Below are 26,152 nucleotides of genomic sequence, written 5' to 3'. Positions count from 1 at the left end.
TCGAATCGTCGTCCGTTCGTGGGTTTGCAACCACACGGATTATCTCCAAACTTTAGAAGGACAGAAACAGCATAATTTTGAGGGTTTTCTGGTCTTCGCGGGGTAGAAAATGAGGCTAGTTGGTTGTGTCTCATCTTGCAGCCTTCCTCATGCAGAGCGCCTCACTCAAGAACGTTGCATGCCGAGCAGCCCCACGTTCGGTATCGAAACCTTGTAGATCCAACTTGCATACAAATGGTGAATTTCATTCGGTGCAGTGCGCTGGTGTTTCCGATCAGTTCCACTGCATCTGCTTTTCAGCAGGCCACTTGTCTACATCGGCTCGACTGACATCCCAGGGACTAGAATCGATTGAGCATCAGAAGTAACTACGCGCAAGAATTGAAAACAGCCTGCTAGCGATGCCGGACTTGTCCCAACCCTCGAGAGCTACTAAAGCTAGGTACCCACAAACACAGGTTAAAGACTATTCGTTAGGCCTCGGCACCCAGCCACTGAGCCAGCAAGCCCAAAAGGTATCACGACTCACTCTTGATAGTGAGTCCTTGCTCGGTACAATATGTATTGTTGTTCCATACCAAGTTACATGAGAGGTGGCCTGACACTATTGTAGTTACTATTTTTATCATCACGTTAGTATGCGCGATCATTTCATTGGGAGTTAGCATGTTTGGTCTTTCATGGTAGACTAATCTGATACTAGGAGATTTAATTAGTGCTTCTCGTATGGCGGTTTAATTGAATGGTAATTAGCGTGTGTCTTCGACGTGAGTACGCTACATAACTACATGAGGCTAGACATGCGCGACCCCGGATATAAAGGCACGTTAGCCTTTGAACAACAACAAATAGCAATACCAAGTTCGTTTAGGCATTTCAGGCGGGCAGCCAAGTGCATGAGGTGACCTCTTGGGTGTGCGCCTTGGACGATTCGAGCAGATGACATAGGGAGCGTGAGAGAGAGCACAAATAGCTACGCTGATGGGAAGAAAGCAAGGGCGTGCATCAACCTCGCGAGTCTCCAGTCCTCTCACTTGACTTCATCTCTACTCACAACTCGAAGTGCTAGGAAGAAATAGCACCATGGTCCTCCAAATCTCCTCCCTTTTCCCGCTCGTAGCAGTCCTTCCTTTGCTCACACACGCCCAAGACTCGCCGTACTGCGATGCCCTCGCAGAGCACCTGAGCCCCAATGCCACAGCCTCCGTCGAAATCCCCGCGCTCAGACTCGACTTCCTCGGCTCTGGTGGTGACGACTTCGCCATCAAAATAGTACTGGTACAAACAAAACGGTCGCTGATTGGAGGGCTAGTGATGAAGGCGGTGCAGCCAGTGTTTTTGGTCGCAGCATGGAGATGTGGGTATTAGTGACTTGGGCACTTGTTGTTGGACTTGTGAACGTGGTCTAGATGTCGTCTGAACAAAAGATCGGCCCGTACGATGCTCTGGACATTAAACTCCGCCGGTTCTCTGCCTGATATTAGGCACAGCAAACAAAATCATGAAGTCACGAGTGTGCAGCATGCGCTTGTTGGAAACGCCTACATATTCGCTACATTGATGGCGCTCAGGGAGCGTGCAGAGTTCCCCAACCGCCTATCTAGAAAAAAAGTGGCAACTGTGTCAGCGTCGACCCTTTCGCTGCTATCCATTAGGCACATGTTCCACTGCTCATAGCCGTATCATGGAGCCTGGTCGTTTTCGAATCAATATGGGTAATACAGGAAAAGAGTTGCTTGCACGTTTGTGACAATACCCGTCGACAACTTTCGTTGTCTAATCATCCTGCAGCAAGGACTCGGACATCCTCTTCATCTCAACCTGCTTCAGACAGATCGAGATTCCAAACGGAGTCTCCATTGATTCCCTGCAGGCAGGATCAGGATACTACCTTCATTCGCACATCGGGGCTTCCTAATAGCAGTGGGTTTACATCTCCATCTCCGCACATTTTTGTGTTCTTCCTCCGCGCTCGTTGTACCAGGGATAGCCCATACGTCATCTGCACCGATGTGCATCCAGCTTGAGATGATTACGTCGGGCCCGTTACGAGTGTCGACATTCAAAAGCAGTCTTGAAGAGTTATCTTGCTTGGACATGGCTGATAAGCGGTTTCTGAACCAGTCAATATCAATATCGCCTTGACCGTTGGAAATGGCGACGGCGATGTGTGCGAATTGTCTACCGTTCAGAGCTTCGCCTGAGGATATCGTTGATAAAGGGAGGGATACTGTCATACCATTTGCACAGTTGCCAACATAATCACTTAGAAGCAGGGATCCAATGCGTTTGCAGTGGTCGATTGCAACCCCAACTTTCGTTTCCTTGATTCCCTTCGTGGTCATAGCATCTCGGCGGACGTTGGTGATTTGGCACCACAAAAGGGCCGTGAGCGCAGCGAATGTAGAAATATGCTTCTTACTGAACACCGAAAGCCTGTCAGCAAGTTGAAAGACTGTAGCTACTGAAAACACTATAACCTTGGCACGGAGCTCGTACGGAGCGTCACGCAATGGTGGATTACAAGCTAAGTCGCCAGGATACCGAAACTCTGGGGGATCCAGTCTTGGTTTATCCAGAATTGGAGAATCAAACGCATGCCATGCCCCATTAAGACTGGATGTTTTAATCTGCTCTGGTATTCCCATTCCGTTGCTGTAGATATGAGTATGTTTACTCCATTGTTGATAGACTCTTGCAATTCCAGTGCCATCAACAACGCTATGGTGGGTACATGCGCTCAATATGAGTCCATTTGAGATGAAGTTGATCTGTGCAGCGAAAACAGGTATGGGAACCCCCATTGCAAACGTAGTGAGGCCTCCAGCAAACTGGTCGTCCAATCCGGCATGAGAACGCAAATACACTGGGCAGAGATCCTCACTGTGAAGACGTGATGGAGGTATGCCTGCTTCGCACAATGTGTCGTAGCTGAGTTCGTCGATCCCTGGATTGGTCACCTTGAGTATGCGCGACACATCCTCCAGACTTATGCTGCTAGGATATCGCACAGTCATAGCTCCAGTAGAAGGACTCGTTTGTTCGATCGTGCCGGCGAGAAAGGGGAACTGTTTCAATGTAACGAGCAATCCCAAGGCCAAGCCCGCCAGCGCCTCCTCTTTCCGGTCTACACTGACGTCCGGAAAAGGAAACACTAATAGTTGGCGTATATACATGCGAAGCATGGTTTGATCGAGCTTTTTAGGGTGGAGGACGTCCAAAGTTGAAGCCATATTGGCGAGTTTTGATCGAACTCTGTTTGCGAGTTCAAGACGGTGTCATGGAGATGTTGGATGCTAACTCTCACAGATACCAGGCCGTTAAACCTGACCCGAGTGTATAGACAGTTGCTTTCTAAGGGGCTGAAGGTGATCGCGATATCGAAAGTGCGGAAGGGCGGAAGGGCGGAAGGGCGGAAGGGTGGAAGGCCAAACTGAACATATTTTGTTGCGCATGTAATTACACGTTGTCCAACCACCATCTGATGACGCACTCGAGAAAGGTTGCTCGACAGCAAGATGATCAAATCATCCAGAGCCCTGAGAAATTACCTATTCGTCTCCAGAGAGAGGTACTGATAATCAGAAGCTACTGCACTGGCCGCCTCGCTCATTTCCCGCATCTTGACAAGCTATAATGACGCCATTGAGGCTTGATCGCCCTTTATTCAACTTTAGTATCACACACTTTCTGTAACCTCTGCTCTGACTGACAGACTAAATAGGCTTCCGGGCCACGACCGGTCTCGAGAAAACAGGAATGACGCACTAGCAAGCGTGCAGCGAACGTATTGCTGGAGATTCTGCCGTTTCCACATTCACATACAAAACAATCCAAACTCCGCTGCTCACCCGGCGTGGACGCAGCTCCGTCGGAGTACCACGCGCGTACCGTCCCGGCTGCACGATGCATTTCACACTCAAGTGAAATACTGGTTACGGGATCCGTCGGCGCCTGAGAACGTCTTGTCTTTGTTGGTGACGAGTGCGGACAAAGGCTGCCTTGTGTCGAAGGTGCCTACCCTTTCCTTACCCGATGTACCTACCCCAGGTAGCAGCAGGCGAAAATGTTGAGCGGGCAATGCGCGACCTCAGGCTGGCTTCGCTATGAAGTAGGTAAGACCAGCCCGTCGAACGAACAACTAGCATCTCTACCGCTTTCCGCCAGCAAAGCGCATTGATCTGCCCGTCAATCACCAAATTCCGCATGACCTTATGAAAAAAGATCTGGATAGGAAATAGGTCTCAGCTGAGTTGGTGAAGACGCGAAAAGGTGTGCTAAACGAGATACGCAGGTGGATACTCTAACTTTTCCGATTGGACCGAGGTTGGCCTGTCCCTGGCTAATGGCAAAACCTTACTTTACGACCAATCCCAGTGTTGCTCCCAGCGAATTGAATGAGGTGTGCTAGAGAGTTTTAGCTGATTCTATGATGTGTTTCTTCCGTGCTACTCACACTTTCGTATCGCTGAAGAAAGCACGTACCAACAAGAGCGTATTTCGTACGCCCGTAAGCAAAGCCCGATGCGAATCGATGCTGGAGTAGTGCAATATAGCATTACAGACTCATCCATAGTTTAGGAGATCTCAATGTGCAATTCTTCAAGCACGTTGTTCTTGACTCACCTTCTTTCTCCTCTATACCCCTAGAGACTTGTGTAAGCTTACAACCTTACAGTTTCGTTTGAGTCCTTTTCGGTGTCGGCTTATACATATACACGGTGCTTTGTTAAGGCTAATCAGTAGGTGTTTTGTCCGATTAGATGTATCTAGCACAGATCACAGACTTGATTAAACAATGTAAATCGCAAAGATGCATATCCGTTCTGCAGTCACACAGTGATAGCTTATCACATGAAACGATATTGTTTCATGCATCTCGTAGACATTGGAACGAGTACAATTAAGCCTACTTCTACGCCATAGCACACTCGGATACCATCTGTCAAACATGGTTATCAAATAAACCGTGTATTCATTATCCACTATAGATAGCACTCCCGTAAGTTCTCAATATCTAGAAAGACCCAGATCGATTGACTGATAAAGTGGTACGTCACCACTATCCACAGCATCACCAGCGTACTTCGTACTGAGCCGTATTACGTCATACGGGTTATTTCAAACCTAGGAAACATGAGGAAGGGGCATCAAGAGGTTCTGTTCAAACGCGTACCTTATTTGATCCAAGCATACGAATTGTTCGCAGCCCTAACCAATCTCGATCAGATACACTTTGTGCACCGGTTGAGCGCTAGCTGGCTTGGAGATTGCACATTTGCATTGACAGTGGGTATATAAGTATGACTGACTCTGGATTCATTGAAAGATACACCAGCAGGGCTTCGTTCACTGTCCCAAGTCCCAACCACCTTCATTTCTCCTTCATATCTCGTCAGCCATGGCATTCAAATTCTTCACCTTGAGTCTGCTTAGTGGTATCATTGTGGCCTCGGGATCAAATCAAACACGTCATAATCCCGCTCTACCCGGATGGCATAGTGATCCCAGCTGTGTCTTCGTGCCAGATTGGGATAACACTACTTTTGGCGTCGCATCGACCTTTCTCTTAACGCCTGGCCTACCTACTTACGCTTCGAAAGACAACACCAACTTCAAATTAGCCAGTCATGCCTTATCACGCAAAGACCAGTACCCGGAATTCGATCAATCTATCACAATGAATGATGGCATCTGGGCGCCAACTATACGTTACCACAACGGGACCTTTTACATCATAACCATCTACAGAAACAATCTGCTCCCTGCTGGGTCTGATCAAGGTCTCATCTTCAAGACAATCAATCCTTACGACGATAATGCTTGGAGTGATCCTGTACGTTATAATGCGAAATCCATCGACCCAGATCTGTTCTGGGACGACGACGGTACTGCGTACATTGCCAGTGCAGGAACATATCTCCAGACTGTCGACCTTGAGTCCGGTGCCTTTGGTGAGGCGAAATCGATATGGTATGGTACTGGCGAAGGGTTTTCCGAGGGCCCACATCTGTACAGAAAAGACGGATTTTATTATCTTATGACTGCAGAAGGAGGATCTGGCTTGAATCATTCTGTGGTCATCGCTCGGTCAAACGCTATCTTCGGCCCGTACGAGGGTTTCGAAGGCAACCCGATTCTTACCAACCGAGGCTCAGATGAATACTTCCAGAACATCGGTCATGCTGACCTCTTCCACGATGCACGAGGGCAGTGGTGGTCGACCGCATTGGCCTGGCGCTCAGGTCCGGAAGGTAAAACATATCCAATGGGAAGAGAGATGGTTTTGACAAACGTTACATGGAACGACGGTGAATGGCCAATCATTGAACCAGTTCGTGGAACCCAGGCAGGATGGTATCTCGAGCCACCAAACAACATTTCCGGCCCAAACGCATTCATAACTGACCCAGATATCATCGATTTTGAACCGAACTCCACTCTGCCGGCTCATTTTGGCTTTTGGTGCTGGCCAGAACAGGAATCCTACGAGATCTCTTCACCCGGTCATCCTGGAACTCTTCAACTTAAGCCGTCATTCGCAAGCATCACAGCAGGTTACAAGAACTACACCGCCGGTTACGACCTCGGAAATTACACATTGGTTATGCGCCGTCAGACACATACCGTCTTCCAGTTCAGTGCTGACGTTGATTTTACGCCAGTGTCGCAGGATGAAGAGGTCGGCGTCACTGTGTTCCTCAACCAGGTCCAGAACATCAATTTGGGAATCGTCATGCTCCCTAAGCAAACTTATCCAGGCTCAAACTCTACCTCAATAAAGGAGCTATCTAAAGAGTGCTATCTACCTATACAGGAGACGGTTTCAGGTACGTGGATTATTACCGTATGATTCTATATGCTCATCCTAGAGACGCTGCAGCTAGCCCATCCTTCATCACCATGACTGTTTCCATCCTTCCTTGCCACATTTAATTATAGCTTTGCCAGATTGCAGTATAGATTAAGTATCGAGAATGGTTCAAGGATCCGCATCACGAAACCGAGTGCGAAGCGCCGAAGTCACGAAACCGAGCTAATACGAGCACCTGACATGGTTAGTGTGAGTGCGTTTAGTATGGGACGAGGGAGTGGAATCGGAAGGGCGCAATAGATTATTGCCCGACTGAGGATAGTAACATAGTTGCCAAGGTAGCTGCAGAGAGGCTATCACATACCTATATAATTAGTGACACAGGTAGAGATCGATTTATCAGAATCTATTCAACTTCGCTCTCTTTGTGCTTCAGACGCCAACGACCAACAAGATGAAACTACTGATTCTACTTCAAGTAGCGGCCCTTATCTTTCCCGATGTTATCCATGCCCAGCTAAATACTACAACTACTCCTCCTGGCTGTCGAAAGCTGCCTACCGATGCCGACTGGCCGGACGTCTCTGTGTGGAGGGAGGCACTCCCAGGCGTCATCGCAACCAACGGAAGCGATGAACACGGTCCCATCCCCGACTATCGGCTGCAAGCCAAGTCAGTCGAAGATGTTCAAAAAGCTGTCAGGTTCGCAAAGAACCACAACATCCGTCTGTCAGTCATAACAACGGGACATGATCAGCTTCTGCGTAGTTATGCAGGCTCGGGTCTTCTGCTTGATCTATCTTTGTTCCAAGGCTCCCATGTCATGTCTTCGTACACTGCTACAAAGAAAGGGCTTCCTCTACTGGCACTTGACACGAAACCGAATATTGTAAAACCTATCGAAGGTGTGCAGGCTGCAGTGTCGTTCGGACCGGCTGTTGCGGGATTACCACTAAACTATGCGGTTGCTGATTCTGGGCTTTTCACCGTTAGCGGTGGAGCAGGTAAATATACTGGCACTCCAGAATGAATTTCCTGTAAATGCTGACTATCGCAGCCACTGTCGCTGTAGCTGGAGGTTGGGGCCAGAACGGTGGCTACGGCCCACTTACTGCCCAGTACGGTCTTGGGGTTGATCAATGGCTCGAAGCGTTGATTGTTACACCAGATGGTAAACTGCGAGTTGCGAACTCTGAAGTCAATACCGACCTATTTTGGGCCATTCGAGGTGGAGGTGGCGGCACATTTGGTGTGGTTGTTCAGGCGACCTGGAAAGCGCATCCAGTCGTTCCTATTACTGGTTACAACTGGTACATCAACTCCACGCTCGACACAAGTGATCTAGAGCCTGGCACTTACCCCACCAGTGCTGCACTCCGACATCTTCTTCGTGAAGCTCCTGGGTTGTATGAGAAAGGCATCAGTGTGACATACTACGTGCGTCCGACGCATATTCGAGCCTTTGCTATTCATCCGGGGACGCAGGCTGGAATCAACAACGCGAATGATGTCTGGGGCCCAATTCTATCGAATGTCTCATCGTTACCTGGTATCACTCCTTTTCAAACTCGGGCTTTTGAGTTCAATAATTATAAAGAGTTCTTCGAGGGAACTTATGGTGAGCTTGTACCACAGCCGACAGCTCCAGAGTACAGATACGGTCGTGGAATCATTCCGTACGACAGCCGCCTCTTCAGTGCAGAGCACCTCACAAGCCCGAACATTACAAACGCATTCGTCGAGACGGGGGGCTCTGTTGGTGTGCAAATTATGACACCCGGACAGCGATTTGGTGACGGAAGTGACACATCGGCAAATCCTGGGTGGAGGAAAGCCGTGGCATTTGTTATTGCCACAACGACAGAAACAACGAATGCTAATGGATTAAGACGTCTAGCGCCAGACATGGGAACTTATATAAACGAGGTATGGACATGCCTCCGTCTCAGAAGTCTAAGCTCGCTAACCCATGTGTTCAGGGAAGTGTTCTAGAGGAAAACTGGAAGTCTTCGTTTTGGGGCAGCAACTACCCACGCCTGTCCGAGCTGAAGCGAAAGTACGACCCAGAAATGACTCTCTGGATCAGTCCCGGTATCAATGCCGACTACATGTATGCCGTAGATAACAGAGCATGTCTTGTGAGTCCAACCTCGACGACACCAAGTACTCGCCCGCCGGCAACAGAGCGATGGCACCCCGCAGACTTGAACGTAGATAGGGATTTCTTGTTTGGGAAGCAGGAATTGACTGGAAACACCTTTCCGGCGCCCGGCACAGAGCTTGGCGTGCATCCCGCGTAAGCATTGTGGCGGAGTCTTCCGTTTCTTGTACCTAACGTAGCGTCTGGCAGAAGCAATGTAGCTGTGGGGTCCGGAGAAACAGGGGTACTCTAAACAGCTCTACTTATCAGAATGCACCAAGTATCGCCTTATTTTGGATATAAAACATTGTTAATTAGTGAGTTGCTGTACGCAGGTACTATTTAAGACGTGCTTCGGTGAGATACCCGAAGTATACAGCAAGATCCCTGTACCTATGCTCCGCCTACTTTAATTATGCCTTACACCACAGCAGCCATATTCCGCGCAGTCTTTTTCTACTGTGCGTAATCACAGCAGAGGCTGAAAAGGTGTACTGGGCACCTCATAAATCGAAACAAGGCCGCAATTGTATTATCGCCTCATCCTTTTATCTACACAACATTGACTCTTGCGTATGCACGACGTTGACTTTTGTGTGTGCACGACAGAGCCACATGAGAGCTTAGCTATTCTTGGCTGGCTCTTCTTGGTAGCGTCTTGGGGTACAATCATCCCTAGCGTTACCAAAATGGTACTTGTGCCTGACACCATAGTAGAAGGATTTGACGACTAGCCTCCAAATCAGCGTCCGAGATATGACCGTCTTGATCGTTCGATGAAGATGATTTTTGAAGTCGTGAGACCGATTGCAATTCGTTGTGAGGTACAGGGTGGCCAATCCATCGAGGAAGTGCCAAGATCACGAGATTGAAGAGCGAGAGCGAATGCGATGTACCATGCTCATTGGATGCTAAGATGCAAATCCTTCAAAACCACCTTCAAGCCCCCTTCATGTATATTGATAGTGGATCACAGCCCACTCGCTTTGTGTCCAAAGTTCGGATAATACCAGCTATTCTATACTACTTAAAGACCAGAAAAGAGGGATACTTGGCGTACTTCGTGCGATAATGGCCGACGAACGGGCAAGGAGTATGCACGAAAGAATATTCTAGTGAAGCGACAGGAGTTTTCCAGTTTAGTTATTAATCCATTTTATTAAATGATAAAGGAAGCGAATTATGGATAGTTTTGTTAGCTGGCAATGCAAAGTGATTCAAAATCCTCGGCCATTGTCGGCCATCATGCTACGCACTAGGGGTCTTGTACGGAAATACTACAAAAATGAGCAAACTAGTCCTTGCGTGGTTGTAGTTTGCCTATAGCTAAATACAAAGATGGTTCTGTCTTGATTCAACACAAATTCTAAACTAGACCTAAGCCTCCGGGGCCATCTCGGCTCTTTTCAACAGTATTATATGATCCAGCGATCCGAGCCACTCCGCAAGTTTAGCCCGGATCCAAGCTCTCTCCTATGACAAAGCAATCTTGGCTCCTCCAGGCACAAGATCGGTGAAGACGCGTTTAGGATCGTACTTGTGTCGAATCGCCTTGAGCTTTTGTAAGTTCTTCGCTCCATAGGATGGAAAGGTCTCGGGAATCTGCTCCTTCTGTATATCACTGAGATACATGAAAGGAAGGGGTCCAAGTCCGGCTTCAGTAAGTCTCTCCCGAATTTTCGCGTTGGCTTCAGCATGAACCGCCAATACACGCTCGTCGTCTTCAATTCTTGACCATAGAGGGGTCTCAACGTACCAGATCGCTGGACCATCGTCAGCCCCTAGACTCATTGGGTTTCCAGGAGGAGCTGAGGTAACAATAGGTGTGATCGGCAGCATGCTAAACGTGGCTGAGAATCCTTCAACATCTGCTAGGGATGCGATCGTTTCAAAGTAAGTGTCGAAGGCGATTTTTGCAGCTGTAGCATTGGCTGCACTCGTGAGCCAGTGGAAAATAGCTCTCGTACCAAGGGGAGGAGCATAGTTGAACTCGTTGTTCCATACGCCCATGGACGTCCTCGTAATGTTCCCTCTCGTGATTGGCAGGACAGGTGCGGTGAAGTTCTCCAATCCGACCGGAACATCTCCCTCACCGCTGTACCAAAGGTAGCCGTCGAAAGATATTTCGTCGCTGCGAGATGGGACCCACCGGGTCTGGCCCTCAAACGAAGCCTTGGGGTGTTCTGCGCCGTAGAGCGCAAATTGCTCCACACTCTTGATGTATTGCTCCGACACTCCTGGCCCCCAAGAGACTGTTCCAATCAGCGCAGAGGAAATCGGGATTGTATTAAGAACAGCCTTTGTAACAACGCAGAAGTTGTTACCGCCTCCAATAAGTGCCCAGAATAAGTCCGGATGCTCAACGGCACTCGCCGTTACGAGGGTTCCGTCGGCAAGGACGCACTACGAAGACAATCTGTCAGCCACATGTCTTTTCACGTAGACGCGTTTGAATCATTGCTTACTTCCAATGATTTAGCAATGTTCGACATTCCGTATTCATAGGCCATGAATCCGAACGGTCCCCCTCCTAATATCGCGCCAACGACTCCACCATCACCAGAGCGAATTCCGTTCGCAGTGACATTGTAATCGTCGAGATGTGCGTACAGCGGAGGCCATGTCACACCAGCTCCGATAGTGACAGACTTGGTGTCATCTGAGACAGCAATGTTGCTGAGGTTCGTCAGGGCCAACAGAATACCCTCCTGTCCGATATTGGCGGCATTGTCAATGGCCATAGCACCACCACAGCGAATTCCAAACTGAACTTGGTGTTCGGTAAATGTGCGGACAGCGAACTGCACATCTTTGGTACGCTGCGGAGCGAAGATGCAGGATGGACCTAAGTACGTTGTTGAGGTCCAGGAATCTGCCAGGGAACCACCGGTTATTTTCGATGCTGCGAAAGCGCGACTAGCACTTACACTCGTTCTCAAATTTGTATCGCTCAGAGCCTGGAAAGAAAGTTTTGTCAGGGTAGCGAGAGGCCAGAGCTTTGCAGCCATCGTCGACAGCAGCAGAGTTCGTATTCGTGAAGAAAAAGACAAGTCCCAGCACATAGAGTCTGGAAAACATGATGAGATAGCTCGCAATGAACTTTGATAGTGCTTAAGCTGTAGTCACACTCGAAGGTAATGTGGTGGGGCCGCGCTATTCAGCGCATCGGTGGACGTTTATATAGTTACTGCGCCCTGCAGACCCGCTACCACTCCATTTAACACGCGTATAGAATAGTCAATTTAATTTGTATACCTATGCGTGATTTACGGGCCGAGATCACAGCAGCATTGATTGGGCCAATAAGACTTTGTTTCATGGAACATCTTGGCTGCGTTGGCGACAATGTTGTGGGTGGTCAAGCGAGTGAATGCACGATTCAGATTCTAACACGGCCAAATTCATTTGGATTCGCCAAGAAAGCTGGTAAGATGTTGGGTATCTATCCTTGTCCGTGTCACGGATATGAATCCCATCCGAGCCCCGAAAAGGACGTGACTTATAGCCAGAAACACCTCCTCGATACGCGCAATACGCAGGTCCATTACAATCACGGTCCCAGAGAACCCTATTAATATATTTGAAGAACGCTTGAGTATTCTTGCGAATGGGTAGGGGTTAGGCTAAGGCTGTGGGTGCTTAGAACCTCAGCCCGGCGAACACTGCCCCTAGCTTAATAAGAATTGCATATTCGTAAATGTGGACAGTGGTAATATGCACTGTACTACTGCTAGCAAAGCCTATACTTCTTACAAAGCAAGCGAAGCGATCCACAGGGGGTTCTGTGGGCCTGGAGGACTTAGCTTATCATGTCTACCCACCCGAATTAGGGTCCGTGGGGCGATTCCACAGGGATTTCGGAACTGAATGAGCTGAAAATACATCAGTACATCGAGCTGTCTATCGATATCGAATAGCGACTAAGTAAGCTGTCGAGCTTAGGATACAACGAGCTATGGATACTCTCCATACAACCCATAGATCCCGCTTAGCCTAGTTGTCGCAATTACCTACATGTATTCCACTGCGAGAAGTCAGCAGACCTTACCAGAAAGGCAAATCCTCGAGAACGTCAAGTTAACGATGAATCTCACGATAGTTTACTCTTGTTTGGGGGAGAAATTCTGGTTATTGAGTACTGTGCATGTAGGCAGCTTGAAGACGAGTTTGTCTCGCTAACCGGGACTCTGCATAATCCAACAGCCGCGTAGCACACTCTTACATTGACCTGAACTTTTGGCATAAAGTCCAAGATCTGTTCTACCTTTTTGCTAGAGTCATTTGGCTTTGCATTGTTGGAATTTTGCCCCTTGTATGAACTACTTGCAGTGCCGAGAGACAGTTGTAAGTTGCTGTTTTAATGGTGTTTTACGTTGACAGATAGATGCCAATCAATATACAATAATAGTAGTGTAGACCCATATCCTTATATATCCCAACTTAGCTTCTAGCGCTTCTCTTCTAGGAACTGCAGATAGAAGGGCTCCAGTCCAAGAACACTCTAATCAATGGGTTTGACGAAAATGTTAAACAGCTTAGGGCGATTTACAAGATACTCAAGAAGATGTACGGTGAGATTTCGATGGAAGAAGTTACTCTGGAAATGGGTAACTTCCTAATTGGAGGTCAAAGTGGGGGCTTGCGCAGATATAGTACCATAATCCACCTGGCGGGAGTAGCCCCAAGTCACAAGTGCGATAGGCGTTGATCGAAAGATGTTCAGAAGGTGTATACAGAGGCGGCCTATCGCACGCTTTGGAGAATACTATCCGCAATTTTCTCTGCCAGCATGTAAACAGAGCTCTGTGGATGCCCGGGTAGACTGAAGGGAATTACTGAGGCATCTACCACCCGAAGCCCTCTGACGCCGAACACTCTCGCCATGGAATCAACCACTGCGCTCTTGTCACCAGATTTGCCCATTGCGCACGTCGAACTCGCATGCCAGATTGGCTGTGCTGCCGATCGAATAAAGTCAAGGATCTGCGCGTCGGTGGCCACTGCATCGCCAGGAGCAATTTCGGGTCCAGCCACGATACCAGCAATCGCGCTGCTATTCCAAGCTTCTCTTACACGCTTGAACGCTGCAACAAGTACCTCTCCGTCAGCTGGATCACTCATCCAGTTGAGGTCGATGACCGGTGCATCCTCAATAAATGCGCTCTTGATAGTCACATTACCCTTTGATGTCGGCGTCAACAACGTGCCACTAATGGCCCCGACGGTAGTCAAGTTGAGAAAGCCACCCGGAAATCCGGATGCAATGTACTCAATCTCAGGCCAGTCAGAAGGGTACTTAGCGAGTAGATCCGACGTGCGAGGGGATAATGTTTTGCGGCTGCCCGGAGGGAGCTTCTCAAATGAAAGGTATCCGCCGGCAGAGCTGTACGGTCCTGATGCATTGGTGAGGTACTGCTGGACAGCGATATCTTGTTGCTCAGGTGATGCGAGATATGTGCCGGTGTTCGGTACGGTGATCCCACGCAGCACATTGAAAAATATCTGATCCTGCAGATTTTGACCGACACCTGAAAGATTCGAGACGACGTCGATGGACTGCAAGCGGAGCGTCGTAGCGGGACCTATACCTGACAATTGCAGAATTTGTGGCGAGTGGAAAACGCCAGCGGACAGTATGATCTCCTTCTTCGCGCCTATCTCGAATGTCTCACCATCGCTAATCACCTTGACGCTGGTGGCCTTCTTGCTCCTGTCAAACATGATCTTTGAGGCCTGGGAGTGTAGATGGACGGTGAGTTGTGTCTTCTTATTTAGTAACACAGCTTCAAGGTAGCTGCTTTTCGAGGTACTCCTCGTCGCGTCTTTTGGTTTGATGGTCGTTGGTACCCACGCCCCTCCAGCAACGATGCCAGTGCTGAGACCACTTGGGCCGAGTTTCTGACCAATGCCTTGTAAAGCATGAGCGAGCCAACTCTGAGTCGGATCGACCCAGTTTGCCCAAGAAACTTGAAGGGGCCCGCCCAGCTTGTTATCAAAAGCAGAGGCATCGTACAACGCAGTTGCATTGGGTGCTTGTCGCTTCTCAAGGTTTGGAATAGTCAGAGTAGACGTTCGCTTGAAGTAAGGTAGGAGCCGATCGAACACGTAGCTCTGGTCATCGACCAAGTTGGCCCATCGCTGGTAGGCCCCTCTGGTACCCCGATGGTAAGCCATGGTGTTGAGAGCTGAGCTACCACCAAGGGTCTTGCCTTGCGCATAGTGAATTCGTCGACCGCCAGCTGAGATCTGCGGTGTCGAGAGCAGATCCCAGTCAACCAGTGAATTCTTTGGGTAGTCCTCTGCGATTCCAAGTACAGGCATGATGAGACCATAGTACGGAACGACAGATTGATTGCCATTATCTTGTTCATAGAGACCGCCAGCTTCAAGAACGGCGACAGACGCATGCACTGCTAATCGAGAAGCGATTGCAAGCCCAGCAGTACCTCCGCCGATGACTGTTCATTGTCAGCTCCAGTCAATATGATACTCGACAAGGGGAGACGTAAGTCGATCACTGATCATGCAAGACTGGAAACGGTGAAAGTCGCATACCAACATAATCGTACGTCGCGCTGGCTACCGTCCTGTTCTGGACATGCGATTCAGCAGCGACTCCCATGGCGACTGTGCAAAGTGCGATTGCGGTCTTGATAACGGCGACATAGACCATCTTCATTGTCCCCCAGGATATGACAAGATGATGTTGAGACCTTTCTGTCCTGGTGGTCGTGTACCTAGGTACGTTGTCCGTCTCTGCTCGTCGAGCAAGAGGAACAGTTGTCGGAGGCAAGATGAAAGTATCAGGTGGGTAATATCGGCTGACGTGGATATGTAATCTCGCCGTTTATCCCGGTCTGACCCTCGTATGCAGGCCGCATCATTTCCCACTTCCAGCCGTTCTGTGCTGAGCCGCAAAGGAAGAGGCAAAGGAGCGATCAATAGGCTGCTGCGGCATCTGCAACATACAGCTGCCGTGTACGCATGCTTAAGGTCAACAGTCTGAGCAGCTCGTGCGCTTGCGCTGTAACTGAGGGTTCGTCACAAAGTCCATAAATGATGTGAGGGGAACGGTTCGGCAGATGGATCCAGGTTCAATGTCCGATTTCCGCATGTGGATACCGGTAAACGGCTCCTCTTCGGCGCCGCACAGAACTCAGCAGTGTCGCAGATGTTAACTTGCGAGAAATAAGGACGTGCTTCTCAGCTTTACAATATGTCTGCGTTGAGCTGGCCGCGACGAACCGATAAGAACAGAAAGAAATAGTTACCATGAAAAACAGATGTCCTAGCTCTCGTCCTGGCCTAAAGAGTAAGATAAAAGTACAGCTTGGTTTTCCAAATCTATATATTCTTATCTGGATTCATATCTTTTTTGTTTATAGACTTGAAGTATTAGATAAGCTGTACATAGCGGGGTACTAGGACACAGCCTAGCCTCGCTCTTTCCTCAACTTTGTCACGATATGGTAACCTAATAACATCTTCTTGATGCCTAATCCAAGTCCTAGTCAATCCCGCGCTATTAAAAACTCGCCAACCGCTTCTTCGCTGATAAGCAAAAGACGACTTAAACCACCCTCTGATCTAGTTCTCGAAGCTACCAAGCCAGTTACAGATTACCCTCAGGATGGCTCTGAGCCAGCCTTTAGCTGTCGAACATGCAACAAGACTTTACTTCGTAATCTAAGCCTCTGCGATAATTGCCAGATTTGGAATGACGCACATCATGTCTTCGATTGCTTGAGCACTACAAGGCTCAACAAGGGCTCGGAACACCCTAAGTCAATCACGTTAGGCCAGATGCTAGCGCGTAAAGCGTGTTTCATGTGTCAAGCAGTCAGCGATGGTGCCCTCGAAAGTTTGAACGTGAACGACAACAGACTCGAGGATCAACTTCTCGATGTAGAAATACGCGATTACGGACATTTCTGCCTTAGCAAGAGCCAGTACGGAACTATAAACCCAGCGCTTTCTACATTTCCAAATACGAGCATGCCTCTATACCTTACTGAGCCAAATGATCTGCGACTCGTTGATCATTCCAACCTTCCGGACCCAAGCCAAGAGCGACTTGCACCAATCCGCACGGTGATTTACCTTGTTATGACAGCACCTCTCGGTTCGCATTTGCGCTCACGGTTTCCTCACCTCGACGAGTACAAGACGCCCAACGAAGCTAAGAAGCATTGGTCAGACGACAAGGGCCTCGGTACGCACAGATGCACCGGGTCAGACAATCCGGATGAGCTGCTCCAACCAACATTTGGGTTGCAAATCGACCTGACCTACGGACGTGGGACACTAGATCTGAGCGCCGTCGTACGATGGAACGATGAATACATCAACACGGCGCAGTTTAGTGGGCTACTGGATTTGTGCGAGCATGGTCATAAAGATGAGTCCAGACATGGAAGCATTGAAACGAGAAAATGCAGTCTCGATGCTGATCACGAACTGCTACCGGCTGGTTTCCGAGCTATCAACACGTACGATTATTGCGTTGTTGAGCTACCGAGCTCCCCTCCCTCGCGTTATGTGACCTTAAGCTACACTTGGGGCGGCACACCAGAAGCAAAGGAGCTGCAGCTCGAACAATCCAATCAGAATGAACTTTGCAAGCCCGGATGCCTGAAATTGCTCAGCGGCATCCCAGACCTGATTCGCGATGCAATCAGATTCTGCGCCGACATGGGTGAGCGGTACCTGTGGGTAGACCGATTGTGTATTGTACAGGATGATCTCGAGGCGAAATTGGAACAGATCAATGCCATGGACCGCATCTATCACATGGCATCTTTCACTCTCATAGCGGCCATACCTCTAGATATCGGCCTCCCCGGTGTGGTTGGTAGGCCTCGGCGTTCGCAGGTTTCGAACTGGAATCGAAAATTTCACTTGAAGTATCGATTCATTGTCGATAACTTCAGCCCGAATATTTCCAAGTCATTCTGGAATAGCCGTGGTTGGACCTACCAGGAGTTCACCTTGTCGCGACGGGTCATCTTTATCACCGAATGGCAAGCGTACTGGATCTGTAATAGACACTCGTCGCAAGAAGAGCTCGGCGAGATCATGACCACTACGAGGCCTTTCCAGCTGCATAAATTCAGCCACTATAGACCCGCAGTCGCAGACTAATGGGAGACCGGGACTTTGGTACGATTTTACATTGTCGACAAGGACTGTGGTCTTCGATGAATCCTGGAAGACGAAGCGTGGTTCTCCAAAGGTGTGAACTTTGATAATCTGGACACGATCCCTGCTGTTGACCCTTTGTATGCCGAGATGAGGTACATGCCTACCAAAGACGCCAGTCTCGAATGGGGAACATCAATCCAGAATCCATGGACGGTCGCTACAGACGGAACAGTTGACAAAACAGATGTAGGAGCATTTTGCCGCCCTGGCAGACTCATATTTCGAACAACATCTGCTTATGTGAGGCTCCACGTGCCTGCAGGATCCATTCATCAGCCTAGTATTGACTACACGAAGCTTGGTATTTGTAGTCATGATGGGCTCATCGTTGGCGAGATGGCACAGTTACCTAAGGATTGGATTAACAACAACCTCAGGTTGAATGAAGATCATGCAGTTATAGTCATCACAGCTGGAATAGCTTCGGAGAACTCTCGTTACGCTCAAACACACGCGACTTTACACACGTCTGGCGAGTATCAGCGACCAAGAATGGAGGACAGTATATGGTACCTGCATGTCATGTTGATCAGTCGCGATGATGACGGAGTCGCGAGAAGAATCGCAATTGGCACTGTCGACCTAAAGTTATGGAAAGACTGCAGACCTCGCTGGTTAACTATTGTTCTAGCTTGATCAGTCTTACTTTGATATTTCTTGTTAGGCTGCATATGTGTCAAGATAGGGAAAACTGCTATGTCTGTGAAATGCAGCTTCAAATCTCGTCGCGGTCCCTCCTCAGGCCTCTACATTGCTTTAAACAATGGCTGCGAGACACCTTACTATCTGATCGCAATCTGAAAAGTAGCAAGAATCATGCAAATAGGCGCAAAGGTCGACCAGGGAGGTAGACGCCAGGATCGTTGAAGTGCAGACCTTGGTCAAGACTAGCGATCTCGCTCAGTTCCTCGGATGCCAGTTCGAAACCCAACACATCCAGGTTCTCCCTCATCCTCTCCTTAGAACTGCTCTTTGGGATAACGCATTTACCCCTCTGTACAGCCCATCGCAAGAGAACCTGTCCTGGCGACTTCCCGTACTTGGCTGCAAGTTGTTGGATCAAGGGGACTTCGAACAGCGACTGCATCTGCGAAGCCTTGGTCGGGAAGGTCGGTGGAAGCTCAAGGAATGATTGTGGGCTGAATGAACTGTAGCCGGTGACCATAATTCCTTGGTCTCTGCAGAAGTCGACGAGATTGGGTTGAACTAAGTATGGGTGATGTTCTTGCAATCGTAAGTAGAGAATATTACGACTCGTGTGTGACACTTACCAATCTGCAACATGCATGGCTTCACTTTTGCGTATGTGAAGATGTCGAAGATCGATTGCGAGTTAAAGTTGGAGACTCCGATATTCTTCACACATCCGCCTTCGTAGAGCTCTTCTACACTTTATTCAATGTGAGACAGACCACGCAGACCATACACGCACTTTTTGTCAATGATGGATTACGTGAAAAGCATGTTCCAAAGCGCCTATCGTTAGATATCATGCTCTGTGGGACACAGCGTGAGTAATCGTAACGATCGAGCAGGAATGCTGACGTCACAAGCGGTCTCGCTTGGATACAAAAGATTTGGTGTGCGCACAGCATCACTGCAGCCACCCCACAGCTGGCCGACTTTGGTAAATACTCCACCCAGATCTCCAAACGGTCTCAACAATGCGATACGTTGGCGTGCGCAAGCTGGATGATGTGATGTTGCTTGGGAGCGTACGTTTACAGCAATTTCGCGTCCCCGGGAGCGTTTAAGGAGCGATCAGACAGCAACTTTCACGGGTTTGAAGCCGTTGTATGGCCCGAGCATACCACAGACAGTATGAAGTCAGAACCTGCACATATTGATCGATTTAGCATCCACAACCTCACTGAATGACGTAAGAGAGTCTTCTTGTATGGCTAGACAAACCCAGAAGATAAATCAGCCTTACTGATCCAGCTTGCCAAAAACAGGCCCATTTTTGCTGTAAAATTCTGCCACATCGGCAGCAAGTTGTTCCGGTCGCTCCCACGCAATGAAATGGCCGCCGCGGCTATGCTGTTTCCACATCCGGATATTGCAAGCTTCTGAAACCCAATCACGTGGATAAAGCCAAAGCTGTGTCGCGCATTAGCCTTGGAAGATCTCATCGGACTGTTTCACCTACCTCTTTGGGGAACAGAGAGCCTCCAACTGGCTGCGAGATGTATCTCCCTAGCATACTCGATGCATCGTTGTTCAAAACTGCTTGAGCTTCTTTGTAAATTTGCATCGCGGCGCTTGGGCTACCCTGGTAGTGGATGAATGCCCAGTGTATCAGCTCTTCTGGTGTCCATGGGTAGTCATCTGTCCAAGCCTTGAGTTTGCCAACAAACCAGGCTAGCATCCCAACCGGAGAATCGTGGAGTGCATAGCCTAGAGTTACAGGCTTCGTCTCCTGGATCCGTTGATATCCACGCTGAAGTTTTGAATAGTCAGCTCACGAAACTGGCACTAGAATCAGAATGTTATCCTTACCTCGTCAGTCGCAAACCAGTGAGTCCGTTCAAGGTTTCTGATCTCTTGAATGCTGTAATCGTTCGCAACGTATCGGGCATACTTCTCAGGGGCTTTCTTCTCGACTGGAGGCAAAGCGAGGAACATGTTGATATGGATGGCAAGAACACTTTCCGGATGGTCTAGAGCCATATATCGGACCACGGATGAGCCCCAGTCCCCTCCCTAAAGATGGTTAGCAGCATAAGCAATGATACAGCGCACGATCAGTCCAGGAGAGAGGGAGATGGGGTTGATCCCTTACCTGACTACATACTGCTCGTAGTTAAGTTCCTTCATTAGTAGCGCGAAACACTCCGCATGATGCGCAAGGCCAAATCCTGATTTCTTGGAATATTCGCTAAAACCGTAACCTGGGATAGACGGCGCAACCACGTGGAAGGCCTGTCTCTCTTCTGGAGGCTCTGTCAAAAGAGGAATCAACTTTGTTGCCTCGAGAAACGATCCTGGCCTGGTAGCAGCCCATAAGCCAACACCCCAATTGGATCTAAGGTGCAGAGCTTGCAATACATACCAGCCATGTACAAAAATGAGAGGTATCGCATCTGGCCTGGACGACCGGTGGTGAAGAAAATGTATGTCGAGAGCGTTGAAACTGGGGACAGTGATCGAGGCCCGGAAGTGGTTGAAAGTATTCAGATAACGTTCGTGTTTTCGCCAGTCGTAGTCATCGCGCCAGAATTCAACAACCTCTTTGAAAGCAACATGGCCAATCTCAAGATCGTTCCATTGAACGTTGTTCATACCATCGTCGAGCCGAGCGTAACGTAATTTTGTCTTGGTCTCCTCTAGAAGGCTCTCGGGTACCGAGATTTCGAATGATCGAATGTTTGACATCTTGAAGATGATAAGATCTGTGGGCAAGCTTGCCAGAGTGGAATATCAATCAGAGAACTCGTGTGCCTTGGGTACCTGGGACTCCAGCTCAATCGGAGCATGGTGGTGTGGCTCTAGATGCCTGTTCGGGACAGCAGTAGAGGCAAGGGCGCTAGTTGCAAGCTGGGTCACCGAGTGCGTATTTCCTCCCCATCGGCCGTTGTGGTATAGCGATTCATTCGCGGGGTCCCCTCACTCTTACGCGGATCACCCAACCGATTGGATCTGCTGCACCCCAGATCTGTACATCGAGCCATGTGTGGCCTCGGGCGCTTGCGGAAGACACCAGCACACGCCGAGCGAACATCATATATAGACCTTCACAGCCTTCATGCTCGACAGAATTAGGAAGCCGTGGTTGACTGGTTCTGACAAGGAAGATAATTTCTCTATTGCCAATTCCCTGACGTATTATCTTCGTTTCGCACCATGAAACTTCTCACAGCCCGCCGCTTCGCCTTTACAGGCCAGGGGCAGACTGTCATCAACGCCGTTGCGGTCGCTTCAGGTCTTGGAATGCTGGTACGTATAGTTCTCATTAATTTTCCATCTCCTTGAACAAACCGTCTCACCACGTCCAGTGGCTGGGGTACGACCAGGGCGTCATGGCTGGTCTGATAGGTGCTGAAGGCACGCCATTCAGCAACACCTTCAAAAACCCCAATGCGGCTTCTCTTGGACTTATGGTTGGTGAGTGACCGGGCGGGCACCAGTGGGAGAGTGAACGCTGACAACTAGATCTCAGCAATCTACGAGATCGGATGTTTTTTTGGAGCTATGTTTGCCTTTATGAGAGGCGACTACTACAGTCGCCGTACCTGCATGGTTCTTGGAGTTATTGTTATGGCTGTTGGTGCTACTATCCAGACTACTGCCTACACTATGGGACAACTCATTGCGGGCCGAGTCATTACAGGCTTGGTGAGGCCTCACTCAAATTAAAATTCGAAGGGGAAAGCCACTGACTTTTTCCTCCAGGGAGACGGACTGAATTTCTCCACCATCCCCAATTGGGCATCCGAGATTTCTGGACACGATGAGAGGGGTAGGATCGCAGCGTTCAACGGCTGGCTCATCATCTGGGGTGTTGTAATTGCTTATTGGTAAGATCCGAGCCATGCAGGACTGTTTCATCTCCCTCGCTAACGTTCCTGTAGGGTGGGTTATGCATGCGCTGATTATATGACCGATATGCAATTTCGGTTCCCGATAGGTGCGTGATCCAAGTCTCTGACAAGCTGGTGTTGTGGAGCTAATGTGTTGTCAGCCTTGCAAATTTTGTTCGGACTATTGATGGCGTTCATGGTCGTGTGTGAGTACACCAAGGTGTAACCCATATGTCATGGTAGCGACTGATCAATGCCCAGTTCTCCCAGAATCTCCAAGATGGCTCATCGCACAAGGCAGAGACGAAGAAGCAAAGGCCGTCCTCGATTGGATAACCCCTATTCCCGAGAATGCCGAAGAGCCACACGAAGTGACTATCTCGAACCTATGCAGCACGATCATACACGCACGAGAAGTGGAGAAAAGTGCCGAGGGCGATGTGTCTTTTGCTGAGCTTCTTCACGGCGGAAAGATGCAGAATTGGCGCCGAATGTGTCTCTGCATTGGCATCATGGCCTTCCAGCAGCTCAGTGGGTGAGTGCACTCCCTTTGATTAACCCAGAAGACATCCGCCGAGACTGATGTCGCACAACAGAATCAACCTTCTCACATACTACATCTCATACGTCCTCGAAAACTCCGTCGGACTAGACCGCAAGCTTTCACTTATGATTGGTGGCTTTAACGGAATCGAATACCTATTCGCAGCCATGATACCAATGTGGACTATCGAGAAGATTGGAAGAAGGAAACTGCTACTCATCAGTGCGGCCGGTCAAACCGTTTCCATGACAGTCCTCTCCGCAGCTATTTGGTATGTCACTAAGAACAAAGATGGCTCGGGCAGTTAAGCAATGGGCATAGTCGCAGTGGCCTGCTTTTTCCTGTTCAACACTTTCTACGCTCAGGGATTCCTGGCCATCCCTTTCTTCTACCCCGCAGAGATCACCAACCTGCGTACCCGCAGCCGTGGCGTGTCCCTCTCGGTTATGAGCAACTGGATCTTCACATTTTTGGTCGTCATGATTACTCCCGTCGCAACGACTAGTATCAGTTGGAGGTAAATAACGCAATAAGGCGCGTAGCGAGTGTCTGCTGACAGAATGTAGAACCTACGTGATATTCGCGGTCCTCAATGCGAGCTTCATCCCGATGATCTACTTCTTCCTACCAGAAACCACTGGGCTGTCCTTGGAGGCTCTGGACAACATCTTCAACTGCGGCGGCATCACCAGAGGTGTAATGAACAAGCAGCATCGCAAAAGAATGATTGAAATTTCTTCTCAACTCGACGACAATACCGATGTGAAAGACCACACTGTGGTCAACGAGGAAGTCAAGGCACAAACTAGTACAAAGGATGACGATGGGTGTTTTGTATTACAATTATCGCCAATCTGCACCCTCCGTTTTCCTCGACAGTACACGTCGAAGATCTCAGGAAGTACGACAACGCCACCGAAGCCAAAAATAAGTACCAGACGGCAGGTTAGCACAAGTCAAGAAGCGTGGGAATGTATCGTGGGTTCGATGATTTTGTGACAGAAGCAATTTTTCGCAACAGCCTTGGTGTACATATAAAACTTTAGGTGCTCGTCGTCGATGAGCACGGGAACTGTCTCGTCGGCGTTTCTGAGGTCGCTCTTGCCACTGCTGGCGACGCGTTCAAAAAATTTGTGTTTGCGAAAGAATAAGTTTCGCTATCTCTTGCAATCGCCAGTACGTCGTGGTGCCGTGCCTATTGAGTTCATGTATGATAGAGTGTGCAGAGTCGAATCTTGGACTTTCCATGTGTATTACGACATGCGGTCTTGTAGGTTTGAAGATTCGATGCTTCCCGAGGTCGCTTCGCGGTCAGTAAGCTCTCTGATGTGGTATACAGCACTATCAATCTGGCAAGCAGAGGACGACTATCGACAGAATACAAGCGCGTGCAGCCATGTTGCGAGAAAAGCCGGAGGGTCTTGCTAGCGAGGCGCCGCCGCTGCCACCAGTCGCAGATGCTGTACATGAGTGCAGTATGGACCATTTCCGAATATAGCTACTATAACTGTCCAGCGTGGGACTGCGATAATGAGGAGCCGTGAAAGTTCACTCGATTGGCGATTCATTGAACTGTGCATGTATGGAAGGCAAAGGTGGTAAGACATAATTTTTGATGCTATCTAGGTACTCATGCTTGGCCGCGCAGAAATCACGGCTACATTGACCAGGTTCAGCCAATGTGATGGTTGCACCCCAGTCCCCGAGCAAAAGAAGTGTGGAGCCAACGTCGTGTGCCGACCAGAGGGTGTCAACCACGGTTGGTGCTGGGGGCGATTTCCACCATACGCAACTCAACCAGATTCGGCGTCAAGGAGAAGGCGAGATTCTCAGTGAACAGGTTGTCTTGTCCGTCGATGTCCAATGTGAACCCAGCTGCCTAATCTCTTCCGCTGCACCTCAATCGTCCAATACTTCTGCTTGCCTAAACCCCAACAAGAGAGGTCCCAAAGACGTAATGAGCGAGTAGGAACTTGGTCGCAATAACTTGTACACCTCCACCTTCATTAGCCTGTGCCGCCGATACTTCCAAGAGCTCTCTGCCAAGGACTTCCTCTGCATTCGTAAAGTTCAGGTTGTCGGCCTTTGTAATCAAATACCACATGTCCATGTAAATGACCTTGAGATTCGGAAACTTTCGAACGAGCTGGGTATTGGGAGGGTGCTGGTAATAGTTGGTTGCAGCACGAGGGAGCTTGAGGCTGCGGATCAATTGGCGCTGCCTCAGCGTACGGCAAGACATCCAAGACCGCATTGCCGTGCCGTCTACGAAGATGAAATTGTTGAGAGTGTATAGAAGAGCGTGCATCTCTGCGTAAACCTGACGGCACACGACTGGCAGGAAGGTCAGCTGGTCGTCCTCCCTCCAGTGTTGAATCTGCCTTGGTGAAGTGAAGGAGCAGCACGAGTGCATGACGATTGACGTGCTAAAGGTACTGATGCGATGCGCATAGATCAAGATAGACTCAGCCTGCAACACGAATTGGTAGATCCGATTCCTCAACTCGGGTGGAAGACGGAGGAATGGTGAGCGCTGCTGGTTTTCGGACGCCCTGACATGTCAGTGCTGTTGGTAGAGGGACCTCACATCCAGGACATACTTTGGTCAGACCGCAAGCTTGCTTGTGTCAATACGATATTCTTTTTCTTTCCGGGACCTTCCAATGGCCATTCCCTGCTGTGTCTGCCTCGCCGCCCTTTTCTCTGCGATAATGATCGTAAGGTCGACACATTTGTCGGCCATGGTGAGAAGAACCGTGCTGTCGCTCTGGCGGGAGATTCGAGGTCAGTGGTTGTAGATGTGGAGGTGCCTAAAGGCAGGAGGATGTTTATTTGTGGCTTAGCCAAGCGCGTTGGTGGCAAAATTCATGCTGCTTTCACTTGTCGCTCCAGCCCTAACTACCGGCTCTTTCTCTTCGAACTTGATGGGGTAG

General features: G+C 49.2%; 9 protein-coding genes across 9 annotated transcripts; 4 read left to right on the top strand and 5 right to left on the bottom strand.

Moving 5' to 3' along the window:
- Positions 1-1,826: 1,826 nt before the first annotated feature.
- On the bottom strand, positions 1,827-3,264 carry C7974DRAFT_451893 (uncharacterized protein; the record flags this gene model as incomplete). The annotated part of the gene is made up of 1 exon (XM_046145802.1): positions 1,827-3,264. The coding sequence occupies exon 1, from the start codon at positions 3,231-3,233 to the stop codon at positions 1,827-1,829; it is 1,407 nt and encodes a 468-aa protein (XP_045999719.1). The 5' UTR covers positions 3,234-3,264.
- Positions 3,265-5,401: 2,137 nt separating this feature from the next.
- C7974DRAFT_308657 (glycosyl hydrolase) lies at positions 5,402-6,853 on the top strand (the record flags this gene model as incomplete). The annotated part of the gene is made up of 1 exon (XM_046138182.1): positions 5,402-6,853. The coding sequence occupies one exon, from the start codon at positions 5,402-5,404 to the stop codon at positions 6,851-6,853; it is 1,452 nt and encodes a 483-aa protein (XP_045999718.1).
- A 415-nt stretch (positions 6,854-7,268) lies between these two features.
- Positions 7,269-9,114, top strand: C7974DRAFT_307458 (uncharacterized protein; the record flags this gene model as incomplete). The annotated part of the gene is made up of 4 exons (XM_046138129.1): positions 7,269-7,634; positions 7,728-7,818; positions 7,872-8,740; positions 8,794-9,114. 4 exons carry the CDS (start codon positions 7,269-7,271, stop codon positions 9,112-9,114), a joined length of 1,647 nt encoding a protein of 548 aa, XP_045999717.1.
- A 1,313-nt stretch (positions 9,115-10,427) lies between these two features.
- On the bottom strand, positions 10,428-12,032 carry C7974DRAFT_451891 (uncharacterized protein; the record flags this gene model as incomplete). The annotated part of the gene is made up of 3 exons (XM_046145801.1): positions 10,428-11,357; positions 11,420-11,799; positions 11,882-12,032. The coding sequence occupies 3 exons, from the start codon at positions 12,030-12,032 to the stop codon at positions 10,428-10,430; spliced, it is 1,461 nt and encodes a 486-aa protein (XP_045999716.1).
- Positions 12,033-13,435: 1,403 nt separating this feature from the next.
- Positions 13,436-15,930, bottom strand: C7974DRAFT_391698 (GMC oxidoreductase-like protein). The gene is made up of 2 exons (XM_046141606.1): positions 15,510-15,930; positions 13,436-15,412 (listed from the first exon to the last, which is right to left on the bottom strand). The coding sequence occupies exons 1-2, from the start codon at positions 15,631-15,633 to the stop codon at positions 13,698-13,700; spliced, it is 1,839 nt and encodes a 612-aa protein (XP_045999715.1). The 5' UTR covers positions 15,634-15,930; the 3' UTR covers positions 13,436-13,697.
- A 1,478-nt stretch (positions 15,931-17,408) lies between these two features.
- C7974DRAFT_293532 (heterokaryon incompatibility protein-domain-containing protein) lies at positions 17,409-17,993 on the top strand (the record flags this gene model as incomplete). The annotated part of the gene is made up of 1 exon (XM_046137662.1): positions 17,409-17,993. A coding segment is annotated over one exon (585 nt), but the record flags the coding sequence as incomplete, so codon positions are not given.
- Positions 17,994-18,559: 566 nt separating this feature from the next.
- Positions 18,560-21,530, bottom strand: C7974DRAFT_451885 (Alpha/Beta hydrolase protein; the record flags this gene model as incomplete). Its single annotated transcript, XM_046145800.1, has 7 exons — positions 18,560-19,379; positions 19,427-19,545; positions 20,089-20,255; positions 20,305-20,595; positions 20,655-20,858; positions 20,943-21,144; positions 21,208-21,530. 7 exons carry the CDS (start codon positions 21,528-21,530, stop codon positions 18,970-18,972), a joined length of 1,716 nt encoding a protein of 571 aa, XP_045999713.1. The 3' UTR covers positions 18,560-18,969.
- A 468-nt stretch (positions 21,531-21,998) lies between these two features.
- Positions 21,999-24,370, top strand: C7974DRAFT_433089 (uncharacterized protein; the record flags this gene model as incomplete). The annotated part of the gene is made up of 11 exons (XM_046144891.1): positions 21,999-22,091; positions 22,151-22,259; positions 22,315-22,490; positions 22,548-22,672; positions 22,727-22,782; positions 22,837-22,881; positions 22,937-23,210; positions 23,272-23,450; positions 23,529-23,736; positions 23,786-24,053; positions 24,266-24,370. 11 exons carry the CDS (start codon positions 21,999-22,001, stop codon positions 24,368-24,370), a joined length of 1,638 nt encoding a protein of 545 aa, XP_045999712.1.
- Positions 24,371-25,317: 947 nt separating this feature from the next.
- On the bottom strand, positions 25,318-25,770 carry C7974DRAFT_285444 (uncharacterized protein; the record flags this gene model as incomplete). The annotated part of the gene is made up of 1 exon (XM_046137620.1): positions 25,318-25,770. A coding segment is annotated over one exon (453 nt), but the record flags the coding sequence as incomplete, so codon positions are not given.
- Between the last annotated feature and the right edge of the window lie 382 nt (positions 25,771-26,152).

Source organism: Boeremia exigua (assembly GCF_020726555.1).
Source record: "Boeremia exigua strain MPI-SDFR-AT-0100 chromosome Unknown C7974scaffold_4, whole genome shotgun sequence".
In the NCBI taxonomy this organism is placed as follows: domain Eukaryota; kingdom Fungi; phylum Ascomycota; class Dothideomycetes; order Pleosporales; family Didymellaceae; genus Boeremia; species Boeremia exigua.
The sequence above is the reverse complement of the archived record's forward strand: the minus strand, read 5'-3'. Positions and strand labels throughout refer to the sequence as shown.

Excerpts from the sequence above, each read along its gene's own strand:
- C7974DRAFT_391698 (XM_046141606.1), bottom strand. The coding sequence starts at position 15,633 with ATGAAGATGGTCTATGTCGCCGTTATCAAGACCGCAATCGCACTTTGC. Across the intron at positions 15,413-15,509 it reads CGCGACGTACGATTATGTTG|TCATCGGCGGAGGTACTGCT; the intron begins GTATGCGACTTT and ends GACAATGAACAG.